The sequence below is a fragment of the Aptenodytes forsteri genome, unplaced genomic scaffold, assembly GCF_000699145.1.
Source record: "Aptenodytes forsteri isolate BGI_AS27 unplaced genomic scaffold, ASM69914v1 Scaffold172, whole genome shotgun sequence".
Classification (NCBI taxonomy): Eukaryota; Metazoa; Chordata; class Aves; order Sphenisciformes; family Spheniscidae; genus Aptenodytes; species Aptenodytes forsteri.
In genome coordinates, this window is record NW_008795018.1 from 324,550 (window position 1) to 350,952 (window position 26,403).

Below are 26,403 nucleotides of genomic sequence, written 5' to 3' on the forward strand. Positions count from 1 at the left end.
CCCTAGCCTTAGCTGCAATACTCCTTTCTGACAAGGCAAGGTACTCCCAAAGCAATGTCTGGGGTTAGAGGATGGATGGAAGACAGAAGGTACAGGACGGCTGCTGCCTCCGGTACCCCGTTTTCCTCTCAGGGTTACCTCTGGGATGGCAACAGTAAGACAGAGGAGGCTGAAAACCGTCAGAAGCTGACAACATCTGAAGAGGAGCAAAGCGGCCAAGCATCAGTCTATCAACAACAGCAAGAGCAGCAGTAAGTAGCAAGGAGCCTGGCTGAGATGGTGGTGTGTGTAGCGGGTGCCTGTTCTCCACCTTACTCAAGGTGTGCACCTTTGAAGGCAGAAATACTTTATAGAGGGACTGGGCACACCAGCAGCTTGTCCTCATCCTTTCAGAGCCACCTGTGGTCAGCCTGAAGCCTACCTATGAATGACACTTCTTACATGGGACCTGAGTTGTTCTGGCTGGCTTCGTGATGGCATGGCTTACACCTCATGCAACAGCAGTAGCCGGTTCTGTACATTTGATATTGCCGTACGTAGTGTCGGTTTCTTGGCATCTTTTTTCAAAGTGAAACTTCAAATCTGGTTCTAGCTCCCTGTTTTCTATCTCCTAATATTTCATCTTGGAAAGTCTAAAAATACTTCCTTTGGCTTAAGAGATGGATATAGGCTGCATTCCAGCACTGATCTGAATGCAGTCCAGGACACAGAACAGCTTCTAGCAACTTCATGCTGACAAAAGTAAAGCCAAAGCTTCAGCCCTCAATTTTATTTTAGGCTTTATTGGGATCTATGCTCAGTCCATCTCTGATTTTCCAGTGGCAATTATACAAGATAGCTTGTATAAGCTCTAGCTTGCAGATATAATACAGAATAGAAATGGACAGTAGTGTGTATGTATTTTATGGACATGTACTTAACACATTTATGCTTAGCTGACCAGAAGTAATTGTTTATAGTTTTTTTCCCCAAAATGTGCTTTTTCTGAGCTGTTAGTAACAGTGCATGTAATGCTATTATTATTATGTGCTGAGTTTGCTTAGTTTGCCTTTTTTTTCCCCTCCTTTCAAAGTGCCGCTGACAGAAACTGAAGGCTGTTTCAGTTTCCTTTCCCATCTTTCTGGATGAAGAAGGTGGAGCCACGCTGTGGAAGAGGTGGCAGGCTGCTGATCACAAGCAGCAGTCAGCAGCTTTCCATCGTAACCCAGGAATGCTTGCCTGCTAGGTAGTAATGATGCAGGGACTTATTAAGAGCTGGGTAGCTTTGAAATCCGTCAGCGCTTTAATGACTGACTTTCAGGAGAGCAACCAACCGTTCCTGAGTTACAGTCTATGTTTATTTTCTGCCACTTCCAAACATGAAAGACCCTCTGTCTTGCCTGCCCTGACATTGGCATATATCCACAGTACAGTGCGAGCAGCCCTAGTTAGCTTACATATTTGTGCTACGTGCATTTTTTTGCCTTTTCTTTGGGGGGGGGGTGGATAGTGGGAGTTTTCCCATTGGTATAACTGTCTTTGTCCAGATTTAGTCTGGGATACAAACTCCCTGGTATAGGTTAGGTAAATACTGAATCAGTTGGTTAGCCTGAGCTCCCCGCAGAATTTAAGGCTAGAGCAAATATATTCACACAGATTCTGACCGGACGATGGGATCCCCACTAAAACTAGGTAAGCTTTTGGGGAAGAATAATTTAAAACCCTGTTCCCTTTTTCATCTTTATATGATGCTTGCAGAGAGAAAACTGTTGTGCATCTACTGCAAGGACTGTGTGTGCGCTTAGTATTTTTTGCTATGTGATACGAAAGATTCTTTCTGTGTCTTCATAAAACTGTAACAAAGAATTCATTCCTAAACCTGGAGTGTACGAATTGAAGTCTGCATTAGTATGTAGTTAGTGAGAAGAAGGAATGAGGGAAAGGCAGGTTCAAAGAGAAAGCACGTAATATGGGTGGGAAACAAATAAAAAAAGAAGTGAACAAGACTGGAGTTTGCTCCCTTCCCTCGAGGAGGGGGATGCTAGCAGTCAGTTTGAAGGAGATGAAGATGCTTAAACTGCAATTTCCTCAACTAATCCAGATTAAAGTGGTAGATGGTATCCGAAATACTGAAGCAGACAAGGGGAGATCTTTATTCTTAAAACAAAAATTAGCTAATTCATTCATTGTTATTATCTTTGTTCTGTTATCTCAAGTTATGTTTCAAGAACGATCTCAGATTAAAATATCATTTTAGCAGTGATAAAGCTGACTCAGCCTTTTAGCCATCAATCCTTTTGAACATGATCTTTAAAACTAAAATATTAGGACACCCTCAGAATAGTCCAGGTTTTCAGGCTCTAGGATAACCAAGGATTGAACAGAGCAGAGAGCTGAAGTCATAGGCTGTCAGTAGAAGAAAAAATGCACAGACTAGCATTAACCTACAAGGCTTTCAGGAATATGTGTAGCAGAGGGAACACGAGGGGCCCAAGTAGCATACCTCTGTGCCAAGGAGTGGCTCTATTCCAGCTTGTGTGCTGCTTGCTATTTTCTGGAAACAGCCAGGATATGGTTTTGCTGCCAGCAAAGCAGGAATTGGAGTCTCTGTTGAAGCTTCTGTGCGCGTGTGTTGTTTCCATGCAAACTCTCAGTCTCAGGCTGTGCTTCAGAGCAATTGGGAGTGGGAAAACACCTTAGCAGCATCTTAGGGTGAGATCAGGTGGCCTTTCGTATAGACTGGACACATGAAATATGTGTGGGTCATGGCATGTTGTAGTTTCATCCACTAGTTGGTATTCAAACGTGACTATTAAAAAGTACAAGGTGGGCAACTGGTGTTAGAGGGTAATTTTTCTCTTGCTTTGGAAGAGCCCTTATATGATATGTGAGGCTGAGAAGTGATAATAAAATGGTCCTAATTGAGTTAAGAATACTACTTGTTCAAATGCAAAATTGAAATGAAACTTTGCACATCCCCCTCCAGTTATATATAGGATGTGATTACAGGCCATGAAGAAAAAATCACGAGGATGACAAGTGCTTGAAACTGCTTATAATAATAAGCTTGCATTTAAGTTACTTCACTTTGTCTGCTAGGTGCCATGAAATTAACTTGTAGAAAGTGAATTCCCAAATTGCCCCTGTTCATGTCTATTCAGAAACAAAAGTCTGTACAGAAGAAAAGGTGGAGGAAAGTGGGGAAATTAGAGGCTGAACTAGATAGCTAGTGCCTGAAAAAGAAAATGCTGCCCCCAGTCAGCAGTCTGTCCTTGGCGCCTTTAAAGCTGGCAAGAATAATATCGGTTCTGGTAAAATCCATTAAAAAAATCAAATTCAAAATAATAAAATCTGAAGATGTATTGTAGCACAGCTGGTAACAGTCCCTCATCGTTTTGTGTGAAAGGAGAGCAGAGTTACTAGAATGCTTGGCTCGTGAAATTGTATTCTTTGACTGCCGGAGCCAAATCCATCAGGGCTTTCTTTCCTTCCTTTTTCAATCTTCATCCTGAATTAAAAGAAAAAAAATATGTCTATAGTGTTGTAAGACCTCTCAATCTTTTGCTAATAGAGTGTACTTAGCAGTTCTGAAAATTTTATTTTCTCTCACGATCTGAAATTTCTTTTTAAAAACACCTAATTAGTCTATGAAACTGGAGACGGATGCTTAGCAAAATGCTTGTTTTGCCCACTGCCCTGCCACTGGTGGGAGTGCTAGAAGGGTAATTTGAATTATGGACAATCTGTTTAGAGTTGAGCTCTGCATTTACTGCACAGGAGAAATCTCCCAACTCTCTATCTTTCAGGCTGATGGATTAATCTTTACAGCCCAGTGGGGCGATTCAGAGATGCCCGGCTTCGATGTGGTCAGTAGCCATCCTTATCTCCAGCCAAGTGTTTGGTGGCTGAGTCCATGTAAGAGGATAACTATGCAGTAAGATGTCTGTTGGTCTGGATGATGGGGATTGCTGTGTTCCTCCTATGTGGGGGGGGAAGGAAGTCCTTTTAACTACAGTATTAGAAGGCTTTCTTGGAAGAGCTTGGTTTGCACAAGCCCCAACATGTTTGCTTGATGAGGGGCTGCGGTGAGACGACGAATAAGGAACATATGGGAGGATACTCTGTTTGGGCAGGGACAACAAAAGGACAACAAATACTGTGGTGCAGAGGAGGAGAAAACAGATTGTTGAAAAGAAAGTGGAGGAAGCAGAGATGAACATGCCACTAGTTTAGGTCTTAATCTTCATGTGATATAGAGTCTGACCTGCTTAGCTCTCCAGGCATGCTGGCAAGCCTGGCTTACAACACACGGACACCTCTGCAGGGGGTAGCTTGGCTCAGCACTGGTGTTGCCAAGCCCAGTGCCTGGCCTGCCCACGTATGGATGCTCTGTGCTCCTCACGGCTAGTGATTACCAGGTCTCCAGCTGGCTCTGGCGTGCTCACTGCATCCCTGGCACTGTGCTGCGCTGAGGTAACTGAGCTGCTTTGGGACCTGGGGACAGCATAAACATGGCTGCATCTGACTTCATAGACTTTGTTGGGTCTGATGTTAGTCTACCACACTGCCACAGCGAACTCTCTCCCATTGGTGTAGTCTGCCCACCAGCATATGCTGACTAATGGCACGTTAGCATTTTCAGGGAAGAGGGAAAGCTGTGCTGTGAGCCGAGTTTGGGCTTAGAGCTATCCCTTGGCTCCCTGATTTGATCCATCACTGTGACAATTTCGTTGGAGCTTTAGAGGGTGGTTAAGATAGTCTTCCAGCACCGATGTGTTTACTGCAGCAAGCAGGGTGCTGGTTGAAGCACCTGCCGTTCTTTCCACTGTGCTATCGCATGCTGAGCCCGAAGCAAGCTGCTGAATTCAAGCCCCATATTAACTCTTGGAAATTCAGTTCTGAGTTTCAGTTTTACTCTTTGGACCAAATTTTAACTTCAGGAATTTCCCTATAAGCTTGTGGGTACCGGAGAATTGAGATTTGGGTGCCAACAGCAGAACCGCACGTCTGTTGCTTTCCTGCTTGTTTCTGACTCATACCTTCTCCTGGGCCTCTCTCTGCTGCTGTTTTCCTTCTCACTCTTCCCCCATGCAAGTTCACTTCTGCAGGATTTAACTCTTTGTTTTAACCTGAGGCCTCACTAAGGCAAAAATGTTGGCCATTTTAATGAAAGCTTTAGCTAACCAGAAGGACCAGATACAGAAGTGGGTTACCCTGGCTTAATAAGCTTCCAGACATCAGCTGAACTGTGGTAATTGAGTGCACTCCTAGCCTGTGGCAAACACAGGACAAAATCCATGAACGCAGACTTTTGATGATGAACGTTTTCTGCTAATGCAGTTTATTTTCTGCCTCTTGTGTCAAGAGCACACACGCAGCTAGGATGAATCGGGCAGGGTATAATGTTAAGCCCCAGCAATTCACTTTTGTCTCTGAGCTGTGAACTGGTAAGATGCTGCTGCTGATAAAGATGGAAAGCCAGAGCCCCAAAGCTGCATGAAAGATTTGTGCGCCCTCCCAGAACTCTGCTTATGGCACCACCGTGGCACAGAGCATATTGCTCGACTGAGGTTTAGGACTGTGGCTGTCAGTTATCGTTAGCATCTGGCTGTATGTGCATTGCGAAATAGGGATACCAACAGGACAGTTGTTGTCTGCTTGCTGGGATTTGGCATCTTGTAGCCCTCTGATTTGGCAGCTTCCATGGTGCTTGGCAGCATATGGCTGCTCCATCAGGCATGGGAGCCTTGGTGAAAATAATACTTTGTGGTGGCGTGGACTTGACTGCTCTTAAAACAATTCCTGATAATTGAATGCAAAGTTCAGCTTAGCGTATCTTTGGAGGAGATTCAACAACTGTCTTTGGCAGTTTGGTCCCTTTTCTCTTTTAAATTCAGTCTTAACATATTATTTAATGCAGTATTTCACCTATATATTCCCTTGAGTCCTTCCTCCAGAGTGAACCTGCCCAGGTCTTTTTCCCAAGTTTTAGTCATTTGTGTTGCTCTCCCACTACACTCTCCCTGGTTTCTGTCTCTTACAGAGAGCACATTGCCCAACAGAGCAAAATATTTAGCTTTCAGCTTTGTGGCATTCATGTACCGATGCACCCGCAGTATAAAACAGTGGAACTGGAAATAGTTTATAACAGCCATTACTTTTGTAACTCTTTAAACTATTTCACACTTCATTTGGAAAGCTCCCCAGTGGTAGATGGCTGGAGTGGGCTTGAGGAAAAACTGAAGGGCACAGCTCTGCAAAAGACATTATTGGTGAACAGCAGTTCTCATGTGGTTTTTCAATTTTAGAAATAAACTATTCTATACAAACCTGAAAGAAAGTGGAACAAGGGTTTCTATGGTCTGTACCCTGAAAGCATTGGAAAAGTGTCCTTGAGTGGTGCTAGTTAGATAAGTAGTTACACACAGGATTCAGAATGTAAGATTGCAGACATGGTGTTCTCTGTGTTGCTGATCACTCAAACTGTAAACTATCTTTGCAGATTTTCTGTGACTGTATTGCATGTATCTCCTGATTGAAATGTTTCTATACCTATTTATAGATAGTTATATAGGTGTTTATCTTCCCACTACTGTGGTATTTATGTCTATCTGTTTGAAATATCATATGAGGTTGCTTTCTGTTTTTATTTCAATACAGATACATTCTCTTATTGGGTTATAACTTTCTTACTCTCGTTAATATCTGTTCAGTCTGTGTAATTACTCAATACATTCCCATTTTCTGTGGAGAAAATAAACCAAAAGAAGTCTCATCAAGATCAATACGATCTATAAAGGTAGAAGACAATTTGTTTCTTTTTTGAAGAGCTATAACCTGGGTAAGAAGTTCTCCCCCATTCCCCCAGTGGCTTCTGTATTTTTATTTATAAAACAGCCTGTGTATGTACTTGAGAGAAATATGACCTTAATATCTGAAACAGCCAAGAAAAACTACTAAAAAAAATTCTTGAAACTGATAAACTGTACGGCAGCTTGTCAAAGGCAGGTTGGGATAAATTGTAAATGCTACTACTCAGTCAAATAAAGAAAAAGCTGAAAAACCATCACTGATGGGGAATGTTATGCCATTAGCAAGATGGGTTGTCAAAACTTCTTTTAAGTAACTGTTGCAGTTGTGCCACGAATGCCGGAGGGGCATTGAACAAGTGAGAAACTCGTGGGTTGAGATAAAAACAGTTTAATAATGGAAATAAAATAATAAAAACAATAATAATAATGTAATAATAACAATAGTAATAATACACAAAGCAAGTGATGCACAGTGCAATTGCTCACCACCTGCCGACCGATTATAAATAAATTTATAGATTTATAAATCTTACCCCAAAGATAGGCTTAAGTCATATAACAATAAGAATCACTGTTAGGGAACCTGAAAAGTTAAATTCTTTATCATCTTTTCTGGTTGTGGATTTTGAAGTACTTTGTATATTGTTATAAAGTACAAAAAGTCTGCACATCACTGATAGCTTCAAATCTTCACATTTCCTTAATTGCTACCCAGGTAAGTAGGATAATTTGCTCCAGACTTATGGCTACTGTTGCAACTCAGAAACTGACTGGAATATTAAATTGACAGGCTGTAGAGGGTTTTAGAGGCTTTACTGGATCAGAGGTTTTTTCTGAACAAAGAAATGACATGCAATATCCTGCAAACTGGCTAAAACACAAGGTGAAAGCTGGTGGTGGATTTTTGCATTAACTTTCTTTCCTTCAAAAAAATCTCAAGAAAATGAGGGATGCTAGGTGTGGATTTTAATTTTAGCGTTAGAACTGGTAGGGCAGATGGTGTCTCTCAGGCAACAGCTCATCTGGCTCCTCTCCTGCTGTGGGCTTGAAAAGCAAGGACCAGTTCGTACCCTGACTTTCACCCACCCCACAAGAAGTTTACCATGTGCTTGCTCTTGCGTCACCCTGATCCCAGTACCCAAAGCTACACTCTTACAGATCTATCTTTCCGGAGACCAAGGTGAACACTATAAAATTAGATAAACTCAGTAATGCTCTTTTTTTTTTTGTTGTTAACTTGGACTAAAACAAAGTATAAGCACTAGGTAAAAAACAACCGAAAGTTGGTATCCTGTTCTCCCTTTCCCTCTCCCACTGGAGACTTGGCATCCTCATTTTATTTTAACTTTGCCTTTATTTCAATGACATGGAAACCAAATTGGCCTTTAAGAAAGCACTCTTTTAACCACAATGACTCTTACGCTGCTCTTCGGAAAACAGAACAGAGCTTTCCCTGGCGGTAAGTGTAGTGTCACCTCTACCCCTTTCGGAAGCTGATTGATCTTTGCTGTACTTCACGTGCCATCCTTCTGAGCTCCTGGATAATGACCATGGTCAGATGTTAGAAGAGTGGCCCCCACCTGGCCTCCCAAACCCTGAGCCTTCCAGCCAAAAAGCAGAAGCAGATAAAGGAAATGATTCATGGCATAAGGGCTAGATTTGATATCGTGATTTCTCATACATGTGCAGACACGCAGAGGTCAATGCTTGCTTTTTAATTTGATTCCTAATTTAAAAAAAACAAACAACCAACCACTGTTTGAAGTCATCAAAGTACATCTGATGATATAAAAACTCTTCTGCCCTCTAGTGCTGTGAAGCAGTGGGATTTCTTGAGATGCACGGATGTTTTTTGAGGAGAAAAATATGTAGCCTTGCAACTCACAATTCCAGCCATTTTTTTCACTGACAAAGGGAAGGGAGTGTAAAAGGTACTTAATAATTTTTGTGTATGAACTTGAGAGAAATATGACCTTAATATCTGAAACAGCCAAGAAAAACTACTAAAAAAAATTCTTGAAACTGATAAACTGTACGGCAGCTTGTCAAAGGCAGTTTGGGATAAATTGTAAATGCTACTACTCAGTCAAATAAAGAAAAAGCTGAAAAACCATCACTGATGGGGAATGTTATGCCATTAGCAAGATGGGTTGGCAAAACTTCTTTTAAGTAACTGTTGCAGTTGTGCCACGAATGCCGGAGGGGCATTGATGCTCTCTTAGCTTATGCCCTTGAGGGTCTGGGGTTCGGTGGAGAGGTGAAGAACAGTCTCACAGGCACCAGACTATGCTGGCAGGAAGGGAAAAGATCATATTAAATGGCACCATTAAAGCTCGCAGCTCTATCTTTACTAGTTTAATCTCATAAATTAATCCACATCCTCCTAGAATAAGTCTTCAAAGAGAAAGAGGTAATTGGATATAAATACTTTCCTTCCCAACCCCTGAATTACAGTGATACGGCAGCAGGCAGCTTTTTGCACTTTGATCTCTTTGCGTGATTTTCATTCCCCTTTTTAGCCTTAGTCTTGGGCCTCATTCTCTCATTGCTTTTCCACAGCCAACTGTGATCTCTCTGCTTCCTAGCTTGTCCTCTAGGCACCCCCTGTGGCCTTTTCTTCTTTTAAGAGGCTCAGCCTTCGTCCCTCATTATTCTTTGTTTTCTGCTCTTCTCCTTGGGCCTTCTCCACGATGAAGTCAGATGAAATATTTGTGCCCATGTGTGCAGATAAAACCCTGCCAAATGCTGCGGAGAGATGTGAGCTTACTCTGATACGTGGAGCCAACTGCTGCTTAGTGCATTTCTGGTAAACCTGCACCCCCATGGCTTAACTTCTCCTGAGCGGGAGCAGTGTAGACTCGCACCCACACAATACACCGTGTTGATAAAGCCCTTTGTTTTCTCCAAGTGGAACTGGCATGTTTTCATCACTCTTTTGATCACCTCAAGTCTCTAATACACTCTGAACCCTGTCCTGCCTCTTTGCTGTCACGTTAGATTGATAGATCCTTGAGACAGCAACTGCATTTTGAATTAAGTCTAGCAAAACAGGGCCTTTGTCCTGATTCAATGAGTCACACCTTAGGCATGACAGCAAGATATATATGCCCAAGGAATTCCTGGTGCCTGACAAACACAAGGCTGACAAGGAAACTGAGGCTCGGGCTGAGAGCAAGTCACCTGGGTCCATCACAAACAGTATGATTTTGTGCGCTCCTTGGACAACTTTTGGTCAGACTGCCTAAATCTAAGAGGTGCTTGGTGCCCTTGAGGTATGGGGTGGGACTGCCAGCCCCAGTGCTCTTCCCAGTAAACCATGGTCTTTCTCTGTGTTTGAACAAGCTGTGGAAGTAGTTGTCTACCACGTGGAACTGTTTGATTCAAGGAAGTGATTTGATTTGATTTGAAATGGCTGAGATTTGAGGTCAGCAGTCTAGAGTGAGACTTAAATAAGAAAAGTGAAGATTATGCTAAAAGTGTCTGAAAATGTTATCCTTGGTATTTGCAGCCAATTCCAAATATAACAAGTATTTCTAGAGTATTTACCAAAAAATCCTGAAGAGCTGAATCAAATACCGGTTTTGATATGTAGTTGTTTGCTACAACAGCAGAAAACTGACCTTGCTGATGAAGGAAACCCCTTCCAGTCCTGTTTTTCTGTAGACAGGAAAAATAAGAGAGTGTTCTCTTTCATTTTAGTGTCAACCCATATGTCTTGATAACTCCAAACAAAACCAGAAGAAACCAGTTGCAGCAAAGTAAGTTGAGTTGTCTAATATGGTAATACATTATTTCTACTTGAATAAGTTTAGGGGTTTGTGCGCTTTATCGCCCTTGCAACTTTTATCCTAATTTTTACAATGCTTTTATATGTGCAATTGTGGCAGTAAAGTCAGTGCTGTGAGCATTCTCCATCATTGTGTGGGCTTTTCTTAAGATTAACTTCTCATCTGGCTAAACTTCATGCGGAATAAGTCTTGTTCAGGAAAAGGTTTTCAGTAATTTCAGTGCTGGAGCTATTCTAGCTGGCTTCTACAAGACTCAGCTGGAATTAGCTCTATCCCACTTCTACAGGATTGAATTCAGATTAGAGAACCCAACTTTGAACGCTCTCTGGGTTAGGGGAAGGAAGAAGAAAAATGTAAGTAAGAAATATTTTTGAAAGTACTCTCATGTGGAGACTAAAGCAACTAGAACCACTGTTGGTTCTTGAATCTCCGTTTAAGGATTGTAGGTGGATCTTTTAATGAAGATGGGAAAGATCATTTTAGATGGAAAATATCTTCACTTCTGCTTGGCTTCAAGTCTTGCTGGTGAAAGTAGCTAAGCAGGAACACCCTGAGCCTCTACCAGAAATATTAGGCATGTATTAAAAAGCTTTCATTGCCGAAAGTTACAGCAAAAGAGCCATGAAATAAATTCTGTATGCAGAGGTGACCAAGCACTGCAGTCCTGCACTCCTGGCTGTTTATTTGTGCAAGATACGAAAGCTGAAGGAGTGTCAGTCAGCACTCCTCATGTTTTGAGCCCTCAAGGAAACAGTGCAATAAAAACATTTCTTTTCAAACATTGTGAGTTTGGCTGAAATGCTTCACCAGCAGGGTGCTGTAGGGTTGGGTTACCTTTGGTTGCGAGAAAGAAAATGGACTTCTGAACCAAACCATAATCTTCTGGAAGGAGGAATAAAAGCAGATCATCTTAGAGCTGACTCTGACGCGAACACCAAAGGTGCTGCTACTCTAAAAAAGACCTGCTTTCACTTTGTGCCACCAGCATGCAAAGTCTGAAGCATGCCAAATACTTCTGCCTTGGATGCTGGCAGAAATAGGGCCTCACCGAATCCAGTCTCTACCTAAGTGCTTGTTTTAAAGGTGAAATAACAAGCTGGTATCTCTCTTGGGCCTCTTTAGAGACTTGCCCAGGAACTGGCTTTATCATGTTAGAGGAGAGCTGGTGTTAGCATCTGTTAGCCATAGCCTACCATTAGAAAAAATGGTTCATGTTGGGTTTAGTAAGAGTCAATTGAGCTCTTAGAGCAACTGAGGTACTACTCTAAAACACAGCTCCTCTTTCCATAGGCTTTGTGTGCCTTCCTATTGAAAGGAATGTTGTTTTTTTTTTCTCTGTCAGTTGATTTGGGAGAGCAGTTTAATCAGCCAGCCACCCTAGAGCATATGGCTGGTGCCCCTGGCTGTATTGACTAGACTTCCACTGACTACACTGGGAGCTTGCCACCCATCTCACATGTGGACACCTATGTGGAAGTGTCTTAAACTGAAGCTGAATCATGCATTCCTCCTGTTTTTATTTAGGAAGCATGTGGTTAGGAGGGAAAATTACTTATTCTTCATTTCCCTGCTGGGGAGCGTTACACCACAAGCATTTCCCTACATGCAGCAATAACATCTTAATTGTAACAACTTCTGCTTTACCTGTAGGAGTAAATACTGTGGCATTTACCTAGAGGTTCCCAGGGGTTAAAAAGAAGTCTATTAGCAGTCCCTTAGCTGTTTTTTGTTTTGCTTTTGGGGTTGAGTCTGAGGGTTTACTCACCATACAGTCTCATGTTAGGCAAAATGTTTGCCTTGTCAGCTGATCATTGCAGTGACTGTGTAACCTCCTGGGGGTTATCTGCACCTCTTGAGAACAAGTTTGTCTGTTCCTGGATGGGTCTTCAGGGTTGCATACAATTAACGATACCGCCTGCTTTTTAGTACTGCCTCTAACGTCCATATGTTTGTTTCTTTTTGTACCTGCTCAGTTGCTAAGAAAGAGCTAGATGACCTGGAGCAGTGGAAGGAAGAGCACAGGCCAGGGCCAATTAAGTTGGCTCCACAGAGACTGGGTAAGACATGTAAATCAACTATTATGAATTGCAAAATTTTACTTTCCAGGACATACGACATTTTTCACTTTTTCTCACATGCTACTTATTAAAGAGATTCAGTGTCAATAAGGGCTTACATGAGCCTACTGTATGTGCTCTGTGCTTCTTGATGGTCATGGCAATGAAGAAGTTTCTGAAACAAAACAGCATAGATTGTCACCCAAGAAATCTGTCGAGATCAGTGTAGAAAATCTATACTAACATTTGGGAAGAAGAGGTGGATTATCCCTCCTGCTGGCAACGTCATCTGTGGTTGATGTCTATAAGGGGAAGCACACTTGGCATTAGCGTGCAGATGGACAGCGTGTGTTGGAGACCCTCCATTTACCCATAAGAAAACTCCTCTGTGTTAGGGGCCGGTACATATGCTTTCCTGATGGCTGGCTCCTGAAGAGGCAGAAGTGATCCCTGCAGCTTCAGGCATTTGCAGGCTAAATGTGCATGAGTCTCTGTATTAACAATTTTATAAAAATAACAACAGAGATAAGTAAATGAAAAACAAGATAAAAAGCTACAGGAACTTAGGTCACGCTGAATTGAACTGATGTATTTGATAAGATAGCCAACTTTTTTCCTAGACAAGTGAGAGGAACTGTAGTGCATCTCTTAAATTGTAACCACTATAAAGCACTTAATTTAGTGCTATTTGGGAGTTAATTTAAAAAAAATTAAAAAGACCAAAAAAACCCCCAATACACCTCCAGTCTTGTACAGAGAATAGGGCTGCAGGTTGTGCTGAAGCAGGAGGAAGGTTATTAGAAGTGCTTTTCAAGTACCAGTCTTCAGACCTATCTTGTTTTAGTATCTCTCTTTAATGTCTTTGGCACAAAAAGTAGGAGAGAGCTGATGAAACTTGCTGACAAGACAAAATTTGAAAGCATCATCCATATAGAACATGATGAGGATACTGTGCAGCAAAAATGGGATGACCTTGAGGAACTGTACTAATAGAAATGGGACAAAATTCATTCTGACAAAGTGAATGATTATCATGATGCCTTTATTAGTTTTGTGAAACTAGAGCTCCTCTTCCTTCTTTTGGCTGTGGAAGGAGAATTTGGGGTACACAGTGCAGGCTATTGTCTGCTTGACCTGGAAACTAAGTTCTTTCTTTGCCGTGCTATACAAGATAAGTTTGGGGTGGTTTACTGTGTATAAAAATAGATACCAGGTGGGAGATGGAGGAATTTGAACTGGCCTCAACCAAGATTTGTTTCTGGGGTCAAGGTGATACTGATCCCACATGTTTCTTTTGCCCTGCAGCCTGAGTCCCAGTTGTTTGCCGTGGTGAGCCTACCTTTGCAAGTTGGCGTAATGCCCTGTGTTCCCACCATCATGTAGCCAGACATGCTCTTTGTGAGTTCATACATACTAGCTGCTTCTTGCCTGTGTAGTTCCTAGAAGACATGCTTCTGTCCCAAGAGGACCACAAAGCTTTTTGCTGAAGAAAGTGAAATCTGAAAACAGAAAGTTGGTGTGTGGTGTCTATGCAGAATGTGCGCAGGCTGGCTGCGTGACTGGGAACATGGTGGCAAACCCACAGTGACTAAGAGTGTGGGGAGTCTTAACTTCTTCTGGCCCCACTGCATTTAAAAACTTTTCTTGGGAAAGAAGCAAATTAAAGAGAAAAAAAAAAGAAGCAAGAAAAAGCTGAAAGAATTCAAGGAGGTTATATGAGCTCTTCAGTCACTGTCTAGCTGCCACTTAGAAAGACCCCTGGAGACTGAGGCACGTGCACTATGTTCAGTGCCTCTGAAAAGAGGTAAGGTGCAAAGATTATTAGATCTTATCATTCCCACAGGAACAAATTTGGAACAGAAGAGAGCTCAAGGAAAGAGAAAAAAATATAAGTGGCATCTCTAATTTCACAACTGTAGGTACTCATTAAGGTAAAAAAGTATCCTATGTTATTTTCTCAGAGTGATTTTAAGACACTACACATCTAGTCCAAATCACCAGGGAATTCTTAAAGTTGAAGTTTCTTAACACTCATGCTTTCCATAGGGAAATAAGTATTCTGGATTTCAGCTCTGTAATATTTGACTGGCAAACTTTCAGGTACCATAGAGGGATGAGAGCAATGAAGGATGCAAGTTCCACCCTCCTCCGTAAGCAATGAGTGGAGCAACAAATCATGCCTGATAAATGCAATGGCCTCTTTTTCAATCATATTATAAAAAGCCAGTCACAACATACTCTGACTTCAGTGAAACATTTAACACATTACAGCCAAGCCAACTTGAATGAATTAAACCTGGCTGAAAGGCTATAGGCAATGGCTAATAAAGATCAGTAAAATACTTGCTTAGAGCCAACGTCCAGCAGTTCATGCAGAAATGAACAGTGAACACGAGTGTTAAAAGTTGCTAATAAAAGGCTAGAAAGAAAGAAAGATCAAGCATCCAAAAGGTTTCAAAACTTGTTTAGTAGCAATTTTATTTCCTAGACCTGAGGAGGAGACACTCTACAATGCCAGCTGTATGCTTACTGCTACTGTAAGCTTGTTGCTTGTATACTGTATGGCCAGTCTTTCTTGCGAGCTTAATCTTATGGAGTTATCTGTGTGCATAGGAATGTTTACTCACTTAGGGAACTGATCTCCCATTCACTGAACCTCACAAAAGCACCTAAAGATTAGTTACCTTCCGTTAGTAAGTGGAGAAAGCTACTTTTAGTGAAGGGTGATCCTTCCTGAAAGATCTAGTATAGCTGTCTTACATTTCAGGCACCTCAGGTAGCACAGATTAGTCCAGCTGTTTCTGTAGAATTAACAGTTAGATAGTGGGGAAAATCAGTAGGTGAAAATACAGCCCTCATCCTCAAAATGGGGTGGGGGCTGCTGTTGTTTTTTCTGTTGTTTTTTGCAACAACCAAGGGAATGAATTACTGGCTTTCCCAAAGCAAGAAAATACTTTGGAAAATAGTGGAGCAGAATAATAGAATCAAACCCACTCCCTCCATCCCTTAAGACCTATTACCACTTTCTCTGTGTGTTGGGGTTTTTTTGTTTGTTTTGTTTGTGGGTTTGTTTTTTTTTTTTAATTGAAGGCTGAACATTATGGCCAGAGGTAGAGATGTTCTCAAGAGAGAGCCTGTGCCTTTGGAAAGGGCACCTTCTGCTACCTGGATATGAATATGAGGTCTGTGGGAAAAGGCTTTGATTTCTATTTCAGAAAGGGGATTCTTCCTTGAGCCCCAAGCCATTACTTAGAAGATATTCAAATGATAGCATCCCACTAGAGCTGGCAGAGACTCCAAGCTCCTAAATTTGATAAAAGAGAAACTTTTTGGCAATAAAATTTCTGACTCTGTATGCGTGTGTGAGATAAACTGAGCAAAGGTGGGGAGAGCTGGATCTTAAAATGAAGACTCATCTGCAAAGTGTGACTGATTTTCTGAAAATGGAATAATTCCTCAGTGAACTGATCATATTGCTGGTAGAGTGGGTGATACCGTGGATGCTCTGTAAATAACAAGCTAGCGCTTTTGACGGGTGGATAAAATGATCAAAAAGGTCTCCTGTCTGTTCTCTTTAACGTCAGACAGCTACTGTAATTATGAAAAATTTCCTGTGTATACATACATCCAATCTGTTATATTGCTCTGTTCTGAAATGACTGGCATTTGAACTTAAAATGCTCATGGAAAATGCAATTTATTCTTTTTTTTTAAGGTGGAAAGGAATCAGAGGCTCAAGCAAGGCAAAAACAGCAAATGATGCTCATGCAATCTAAATACCAGCAAAAGGTCAGGAAGAATAAATTTGTTTATTTTAAGAACTCAAAAAAAAAAGCTTTTCATGAAGTGTTTCGTATGGCTATAAAATGAACTCACAGCTGCTTGACAAAGGAAAGTCATGAAACCTGAAGGATGCAGCAGAAAACTAGAAACAAACGTTCTGCAGCAAAGAAAATGAGAAATCTGGCTATAAATATGTAGCAACCCATATCACAGATCATATCTAAAATGATAACCAGTACAGTTGTAAAGCCACTTATATGCCTCGCTGTATCTCCCGGCAGGCTGCCTACACTTCGACTAGTTGATCAATGTACCACCCCATCCAGTGCTTATGTAGAAATGTTGTTCCTGTTATAAAAGGTATAAATGCTTGTAAGTTATCAATCAGCTGTGTGATTCCTTGCATGGATGCCCATTTATCAGTCCTAGATTTCTCAGTCTTTGTAAAGCCAATATTGGAGTAGTTGCTGCATAGCCTGCTTTATTCAGTGCCTCATTTTAAGAAAAAACTCTGGAAACTTTCCTCAAACACAATTTAGGTTTGAAAGATGTGTAATATGGGAGTCAAGTCAAGTTACCTTATGTGTTCTTTGTACACATACACATGTAAAATAATTTTCTATGTTTATGTCATACAGCACAAGAGAGAAGAATATGTAAAAGCAAAAAAGGCAGCTGAAGAAGCTGAAATCCTGAAAAAGAAAGCAATTCAGAGAGAAAAGGTAAACATGGTTACTGCAGAGTTGGAGACATAACAAAGTTCATGTCTTAACGCTTCATTTTGCTGAACTACATGGAACAGGCTAATTAAATTAAATGGTAGCCCTGGATTGCATCAAAGAGTTAGGAAATCCAGTCCTCCTTCTCTTTGTAGCTGACTGAAGGATGCCTGACGTGGTGTTCTTTGGGGCTTGAGCGTTCCTTTGGCTCTTCAGAAACTCCGGCCTTTCAGTTGCATCCATCCTGAAGACTCAGCAGAAAGGGAGAACACGAGGGTCAGGATTAATGTTGTGTATACAGGTTATATAGTCCACTTTGGCATGAGCTCTCTCTGTAAGATCAGATTGTGGCAGGTGGCACAAAGACCTTATAGAAATCCATAATTGCCTGCTATACACATGAGAAGAATACAAGAAAATCCAGCCTGTCATGGTGGAAAAGGCATCCAAATCTTGAAAAGGTCAGTGTAGTCTATCTGCATTGTGCTGAGCGCACCCTGAAATTCAGATGCTGCTCCAGCCCCTCTGGGGCTTGCACACCCAGGTGTATTGCTAATATGTAAGATCACTTTTCCTTCTAATATTCACCATATATTGACACCAATGATAGCTCACTTTCAAATCTTCGGTTTTATTTTGCGTTTGTTTGTTTTTTTCTGGTTATTCTCACAAAGCATCTTCTCATCCTGTGTGCTGCATAAACCTTTGTAAAAGTTCATTCACGTCTCCTTGGTGGAAACCAAGTAGCACTCGCTTGAGAATGTAACGTGGAATTTAAATGAAAAAAGAAAAAAGGGGGAGCATGATACTGATGTGCACAGTAGTAATGAGAGAAAGGGAGATTTCAGGTTTGCAAGTTTTGTCTCCACAACAGTAAAAATGATCTTCTATGCAGAAGCTGGATGCTGAGAATTAACTAAAAAATCATCACTACTGGATGGCGTACAAGGGCATGCATAAACAAAAATAGCCTTAATTGCCTCTAGGTAAGGGTTAGTCTGTTCCCAGTCTTTCAGTGGTTAGTGTTACTCTTTGGGGATAAGCCCATACACAATAGCTCACAGGCACAATAAATATTATCATGTGAAAATGTCATTAACAGTTACCAGCTCATGTGTAGCTCCAGAAGCAGTGATGATAGCAATGGTAGAAAGGGGATTAATTATATTTTATTCACCTATTAAATATATGTTGTTTGCCTGTGGGCATTGGACAAGAAAAATGTTGCAAGACTGCTCTAATTTATAGTTACACCTAGAAAATATATTGATGTATCAGTTTTGTTTTCATGCTCTTTAATTTTCTTACCTTCACTCCCATGGATTATAAAATCTTTATAGATGTTGGAGATAGTAAAACTGTAGCTATCAGTGTCTTCTAAAGGAGGATGCAACATCATGGCAAACATCTTTGCCAAAAAGACTGTTTAATTTGAATGAATAAACATATACCCACAAAGCAAACAAACAAAACAGAGAAGCATGAAAGGGAACTCTTTGAATTTTTTTATTCGGGTTGTCTTCCATAATAGTGATTGAGCTGATGAAGATTTCTGCTTGGAAGATGTTTATATACTAAAAATTCAATTCTGTGTTTAAGAAAAGCATGCTGGAAAGCCACTAAAAGGTGTCAATTTGGCTAACTCACCCTGTCTGCAGATGAAAGGCTCCCAAGAGCTGAGGATGACAGGAAAGGAATCCTAAAGAACTAGTACTGTACGACCAACGTTGGGCCCTGGTTACCGCAGGAGAGGAACTTTTTTTTTGAAGTGATAGATTTGTAGACAACTGCACCTGCAGGGCATCGGCTGAGAGCATGTCTTTCTGCAAATTCACAAGCCTTCTTTTCTTGCTGGCCAGTCCTTCTTTTGCTCAAGGTTATTATTCATTCAATAAAAAACAAATTGTCTGACAGTCTGAACGGAGATAATGGCTAGCCACCTTTATCAGCAGGGGCCCTGAAACTTTCACAGCTGGGGAGCTACTTTGCCAACAAACGCGAATGGTGAAGCCCTACAGACTAATGCGCAATAACTAGAACGGGTGCTGGTACTCAGCTCAGTTCTTCCTTGGTTGTAAGGACGACCTACGGTAAGCCAGTGCTGCTTATGAACATTGGATCTGTTTATGTTACTGCTTTAATGGTGGTTTTGCAGAGAAAAGCAGTATCCGCTCTCCCGTTATCTTTGTGACCAAGAGAGAACTGGGTGTCTGCCAAAGCAGTATCCAAATGTGGAAGGTCTGCCTTACCATCTGTACAAGTCCACCTGCCTGTCGCTGTCATTCTTTAATTAACCATGAGGTTAGGTGCTGGAATACCAACGCTCTTGACATCTACCTTGTCTCCCTCCAGCTCTCAGAGAGAAGAAGGGTGGATCCTTCCCCCTCATTCCGTGTTCCACAGGACCAGTTTGTGTGAACTGGTACTCGAGTCTCCATGTGTAGCAGTGAATGGGATTTGGGATCCTGTGCACTCTATATCAGGCAGCTTGTCCTGGGACTGCTTTGATTTGTTCATGGGATAACCCTGGCCTGCATGAGTTTGGATTTTCTTCTAAGCTAGGGATTGCTGAGTGCTCACTGAAATAATTTTGGAGAAACTTTGTAATGTTAGCAGGGGAGTCCCTATTTCTGTATTTGTCCCTAGTGCTGAGATGCGTGTCTGATCTGCAGAAAGTGTGGGAGTACATGGGAAGTAGCATTATTATTATTTGCTCATTAGTAGCAGGCATCTGCAGTTGAGTGTCTTTTGTGCAGCCCTTCACATCACAGATTTTGACCAGACCGCACCATAACTTCCTTTGTGTCTTTTGGGTGAAAGGACTGTCAGAGTTCCCAAGAAAATAAACAAGTGGTTGATATTTGGCTTCTTGTTTTTTAAGCTTTCTGCATTTGTGCTGTACACAAAATAGCATAACTTCAGTGCTCTGGATATTTCTGTTTCCTGTCATTCAATCTCTGTTCCTTTTACCCTGCCTTTAGCCTTTCCATGTATATTCTAAATCTTGACTAAATATTAAAAGATTCAAAAGATCTGAAGTTAAAAGGCTCAGTGTAATTCTACTGTGTGCAACTGTCTTTTGCTCTTACATTACATAGTAACAGTCCTGCCATCTTTAGAAACTGTCCTATTTAGAATAAGCTGTAATTTCATTTTATTCTTTATCAAATCGTGTGCTCTTTAATTTGACTGTGTTAATCAGCATGAATGGCCTTTTTCAGGAATTTGTTAAAACCAGGCACTTTACAGACCTTCTGCTAATGCTTTTCAACATGTTTACCTTCAATATCACAGCTGTTCCACTCTTGGCTTTGTTTTTGAAGACTGTGCCAAATGTGAAGTGCTTTGGCAATGTCTATTGATAGATTGTCATTAGTTAGAGAATGTCCCAGTCCCGTTGCCTGTCATTTGTACGTGTCCTAAGCAGGGGTGCCAGGGTAAACCTCCAGAGTAGAAAATAGTCACACCAGCCACAAGTAAATAATTTCAATACGCTGGAGTTTTCTTCAGGCATCCTTCTGGTGGTAGAATAGCTGTAGGATATTTCCTTCTTTTTTATCTAGTGGGAGATGGGGGTGATATTGAAGGATTGTATTTATCAAAGTTAGTATCACTGTGTTGTTCTAGCTAGGAGCTAGACCGCAGGACCTCCGGTGAGCTTTGGATTTGAACTTTCAGGAGCCTTGCGATATCATGGTGGATTCCATGTCAAATGCTTTTTCAGAGGTGAAGGCGTCAGCTTGCAGTGTTGAGCAGTGGTGGGGAAAAGCCTGGGAGCTGTTACTGGTGTCTTGAGGGTATCAACATCACCTTTGACAATAATAGATGCCATCACATTTCCTTTCTTCCTCTTTCCTTTCTTTCCCTGTAAATTGTTAAGCTGCACAGACGGGTGGGAGTCTTTTGCCTAAAAAATCATCTGTCTCTGGGTGGAGGGGTTAGGAGCAAACCAGATATCCCTTGAACACTATCAAAATTTACCTATACTGTGGGGTGATATTCCTTACTTTAGTTTGATTATTTTTTTAATTGCAGCAGTACTTCATACATTCTACCACTGTCTCAGCATGTCGAATGACTGAGCAACGGGACATCTTATTCAGAGATTGGTCTTCCTCCTTTTGTTTATTTTCCCATTGCCTTTTTCCAAATAACAACTTCTAAGTCATTTGCCTTCTAACAATTTATATTGTTGCACAACATAGTGGCTCTTTTCCTATCTGCAGACATCTGACAGGATTTTTTTTCTTAATCCAATACATCCCGAAGAGCAATTTGCACTTGTTTTGCAAATCTCTTCCAGACAGTCATTCTTTATCCAATTAAAAAATACCCACCCTGAAATCACTGAAGGCAAAGTAATTGAGTAACTGCCAGTAGAATTGTAATTTTTCTGAAATGTTATTGATTGCATGACAGGAAGAAAATGATGGAGGTGGGGGTTACAGCCTTGTTCTTAACACCACTTTCTGCCTTACACAGACACCACCCCTCTGTTCCACCTGGCCTTGCACAATACCTCCACCCAGGTACAGTGTCCTCTCCCTGATTTGAGGCTCTGACCAAATGGCCATTCCCACCTACGGCTCCCTTCTCAACTATGCAAGATATTGTCTGGAATTTCCAGGGCACTTCGTTTAGAGCAATGTCTGGTTGCTGGGTTACCAAACAATTACTTTTCTTCATTTTGAGGGTGGGCGATTAGCAGAGTGACAGTCCGAGGGTGCCGTTTGCTCAACATGCTAGTCGTCGTGAACCTCGTGTGGGAGCTCTTGTTGGAGCATCCCCCCACCAATTGCAGTGTGGGAGCTTGTGCTCAAAATATAGCAGGGCTGAAATCCTGGTTTGGCACTTCTGGTGTGCGCTTTTAATACACTGAACTGCCTTTTGACTGCTCTTCTCACTGGACCTACCTACAGCCTGCGTGTCAAAAAAAAAATTTGGCTGGCCTCCTTTTGACTGGAATTTAGCTTGAGCTACATATTGCTGTTGCAGCAAGTTCTCTAGTTTCTGCTTTATTTTAACGTTTTATTCTACTTGAATTTGGGGGGTGGGGCAGCTTAGATGACCCTTCCACTGGAAATTATGTGCAATTTTATATTAAAGGACTTAATCACTTGTGTGGTATCCAGATTTCCAGAGGAGTTTTACGTGTCAAGGATTTGGTTGACTCTTGCGCTGGGCATGGTATCTGAGGCAGAGTAACACTGGTTAAGTACAAATGTCTCCCACTTTCATCCATCTTAGCATGTATTCAACTGGCCAGTAACTAATGCTCCTGAAGGCCACAGGTCTCTGTGCAGAGCTACATTGGTTGAGTCACCAACCCTGGAAGTATTTAAAAGACGTGTAGGCGAGGCGCTTAGGGACATGGTTTAGTGGACATGGTGGTGGTGGGTCGACAGTTGGACTCGATGATCTTAGACGTCTTTTCCACCCTTAATGATTAATGATTCTATGTACTCGTATCACTGCGCTTTCAGTGCTACAAGACTATCATCTGCTTTGGTGTGGTGGTTCGCATCCTCTACCTTCTTACTAGGACCAACGTTGCATCAGTTATACTGAGAGACGGCCCCAACAGTGCTGTGGCATGAGAACGGTGAAGGCTCACGAGGCCCTTTGTGAGGCTAGATGGGTCTGCCAATAGACAACTGCACAGTGCGGTTGTCTATTTTGGACTGGTCTCTTGGCTAGGAGCTGTTTGGTCATGTCTGAATACTTCTAAATTTGAGATTGAGTCACTTCTGTACCCAACTGCTGCTATAGTTGTTTTAAAAGCCAGAATATTGAAATACTTGAATTGAAATAATCAATGTTTGTTTCTGGCTTACTGGAAATCTCAAGTATGTTTTCCTGTTTTTAATGCTGTAGGCAGAGAGACTCGAAGGTAAAAAAAGGCAACAAGAAATGCAAAGAAGAGAGATGTTCCTTGAAGATCAATATTAGTAAGTAAAATTTGAAACTTATTACCTAAAATTCCTTATCTGCTTGTCCTTCTGTTTTAGGGTTGTTTCTTTTTTTTTTTAATTTGTTTGCTTTCATCTGGTTTGGGGCTCAGGAAGGGTTTGGCTTCTGTTGCTGTTTTTTCACTTTTTGACTTGAAACTTTTGACTTCACGGCAAGAGGCAATGGGCACAAACTGAAACACAGGAGGTTCCTCCTGAACATCAGGAAACACTTTTTTACTGTGAGGGTGACTGAGCATGGGCACAGGTTGCCCAGGGAGGTTGTGGAGTCTCCATCCTTGGAGCTATTCAAAAGTTCTGGGCAACTGGCTCTAGGTGGCCCTGCTTGAGCTGGGGGTTGGACAAAATGACCTTCCAGAGGTCCCTTCCAACCTCAATCACTCTGTGATTCTGTGAAATATTCCAAGCCTCCTTCACACCTTATTCTGTGAGAAATTTGGTTCAGTAGATTTCTCTTAGCTTCTCAAAACATACACTTTCAAGTGAAAACTGTGAATTATAGAACGACTTTGTGCTTTCTTTCTCTAACTGAATCAATATGCGATCATTCAATCCAAGACTAATTATCAAAACAGGATCTAAATTACATCTCCACCCATTTATTTTAGTGACTAGTAAAGAAATCTAACCCACATGGAAATAATGAGGACTTCCTATATTTAAGCATAGTCCTACAGCTTAAATGTAGAGATCTGCTGTGAAGATCTGTTTCCCAAGAATACCTCCTTAATGTCAGATTTGGATATGGCTTAACTCCTGACAATTAATTCCATTGGCAGTGAAGTTCCTGCCTTGCCAGTTCACTCTACCCTATTTTTTATTTTTAACTGATCCAAACCAATTCTATCACATAATTAACACACAATGCTGTTTAGTCACCTTTACCTTTTTTATCTTTGGCTCCTGAAATAATTCACCTGTGTTCTTAGCATGATTAATTACTCTTTCCTCCTCTGTGACTTTTAAAGGAGTCACTTTTGTCCCATGCTTGTAGCTCCAGTTCCTTCATCATTTGCCCAGACTCTGTTCTCTGATGTATAGACTTCTCAAAACATGTATTTTAGTGACATGTTATCATGAGGGCAGTCAGTTGGTCCCCAGGTGGTGCAGGAGCTCAGGCTGCCTGGGCACTGAGAAGGAGACTGGCTGGCAGCCGTTCTGTCCACTGATTTAGGAAAGCCTTGTGAGCATTTAGCTGGTGTCATCTTAGGAAACCAAACTGACTGATGCAACTGAAGGTAAAGATGGGCTGTTGAGCTCCATTGCTCAAGATTATGTTCAACTATCAGAAGATTATTTGTATGTACTATGTATTGAACATACATGAGGAGGGCCCTGTAGATACTGCACCCGGAGGAAGTGAGCTGAAAACCTACCTACGGTGAATGCAATTTTGGTTAAGCAAAAACCTCCCATGCTGTACAGAGTGACACTACTGCCTTCCCTGGTCTGAAGGAATCCTCTGGTGCGCAGAGGAAGAGGAGTCTTTACCACTCGATGTTGTTGAGGGTGCATTGCTAAGATACATTGACATTATGGAGCACAACATGCAGGAGTAATGGAAAGATACTATGCGACATCTTAGATCTTGTAAAGTAACTCCATTGAAGTACTGCCGGTTATTAGAGACATGTTTGCATAAAAGTGCTTGGTATTTAAAGACGTGCTTTTGTCTACTATGCAAAAATGAGTGACTCATTACTTCCATCATCTAAGACCCTATGTCTAGAGGCGAAGAGAACAACAGGTTGTGCCCCTTTCCTCGCTGTCTCTGCTAGAGTATTTTGATCTCCTTCCCTGCTCGCTGGGAGTGGGGGGAAGGAAGGTCATGCGCTGCATATAGAGCAATGACCTCTGCAAAGTCATGGCCTGTGGAGCCATTTCAAAAGATAAGCTGCCTTGTTAGTCTGTCCTCTGTAAGCATCTGTAGCTGCAACATCACAATTTTCCTGAGGAGATCAATGCCTACCAGCAGTCTCATTAGCTGGGAAACCTTTTAAAATTGATCACCACCTCTAGCTGTATCAGCCTCCACAGGGTACAGCCCAATCAGTACCTCTCCCGTATGAAGTGCCGCTTCTATTTGATAAGGAAAGGCACTTAAGATTCTCGTGCCATTAACATACTCTGACAATAAAGTATGATGCTGCCCAGAAGTTCGTTGTTCTGATTAAATTCCTGTCACTATTAAAAACAAGAACTTCTCACTGAAATCCCCTTTCAAAGGGTGTAACGTGAAGTGAATGCCTAAAGGAAAAATTGTCTGCCACCTTGTCCACTGTCTGCAGAATACAGTTATTTCCTACCTCTTGAAAGCCTTGTTAGCTTCTCTGTGTACAACTGGCCCTTGAAAGTCAACGGTATCTGTTATCACAGTTGCTTGAGTATGTGTTTGTGTCTTGTGAGAATGAGGTCTAGACGCACATGCAGGGTGCTGTGGAAAAGTCTGCAAGCCTCTCTCTTTTGGGATCAGCAGCTCGTCTGACCCGGGAGGACTCAAGCTCTGTTAGGTGACTAAAATGGACAAAACTCACAAGGTATCTCCTAAAGTAGCTGTGTATAAAAAGCCTGAAGAGCACACAGGAGCAGACTTTGGGCTGGGGGAGTTGCTGCATGGCAGGATTGCTATGGTTTATACTAACAGAGGAGAAGCACTTGAGGGATTTATTGGTGATGGCGTCGCTGTGGTTCTGCCTCTGCAGATGCCAGATCTAGAAAATAAGGAGTACTTGTGCACTTTTCTACCGGAAACTACTTACACGTGAAATGGAGTCCTTCCTTCTGAGTAATGGTGTCTTGGATGCATTTTACACTGATGGCCTGTGGTAGAGACTGTGTTTCTGCCAGAGTGCATTAAAAGGCAATGAATGCTTGTGTAGTCCATACTCTGCAATTGCTAATCCTTGTGAGGAAAGGACTGAGTGTCCACCTTTCCAAATGGGAATGAAGAAGACGTTAGGTGGCTGGCCCGGGACTTTTCAGGACATCCCTCTTTAGTTAGGACACAAAAATTGTCATTTAAAAGGTAATGAGGGATGACTACCTCATGACTTGTTTTTGTCTGTGGCTTGCTGTGCAGGCTGTATGAATCTGTGCCTGAACTGTAGTGTGTCTTACCATATTTAAGAGGAGGGGGAATTAGCTCAAATGGTAGGATCTCGTTGGTCGTGCAGAGAAGAAATGAGAAAGGCAAAAGCCCAGCTAGAATGCAATCTGGCCGCTGGCGTTAAAGACAACAAAAAAAGTTTTTACAAATATATTAATGACAAGAAGAGAGCCAAGGAGAATCTCCATCC

At 41.7% G+C, this 26,403-nt stretch overlaps 1 protein-coding gene across 1 annotated transcript in view; it reads left to right on the top strand.

Moving 5' to 3' along the window:
* EPSTI1 (epithelial stromal interaction 1) overlaps nucleotides 1-26,403 on the top strand; it is a 50,259-nt gene continuing 23,856 nt past the window's right edge. The window contains exons 1-6 of the mRNA XM_009275636.1: nucleotides 1-251; nucleotides 10,491-10,549; nucleotides 12,553-12,636; nucleotides 16,352-16,425; nucleotides 17,058-17,141; nucleotides 23,013-23,086. Of these exons, the coding sequence (XP_009273911.1) occupies nucleotides 55-251; nucleotides 10,491-10,549; nucleotides 12,553-12,636; nucleotides 16,352-16,425; nucleotides 17,058-17,141; nucleotides 23,013-23,086 (572 nt within the window). The 5' untranslated portion in view covers nucleotides 1-54. The remainder of the gene's footprint in view (nucleotides 252-10,490; nucleotides 10,550-12,552; nucleotides 12,637-16,351; nucleotides 16,426-17,057; nucleotides 17,142-23,012; nucleotides 23,087-26,403) is intronic.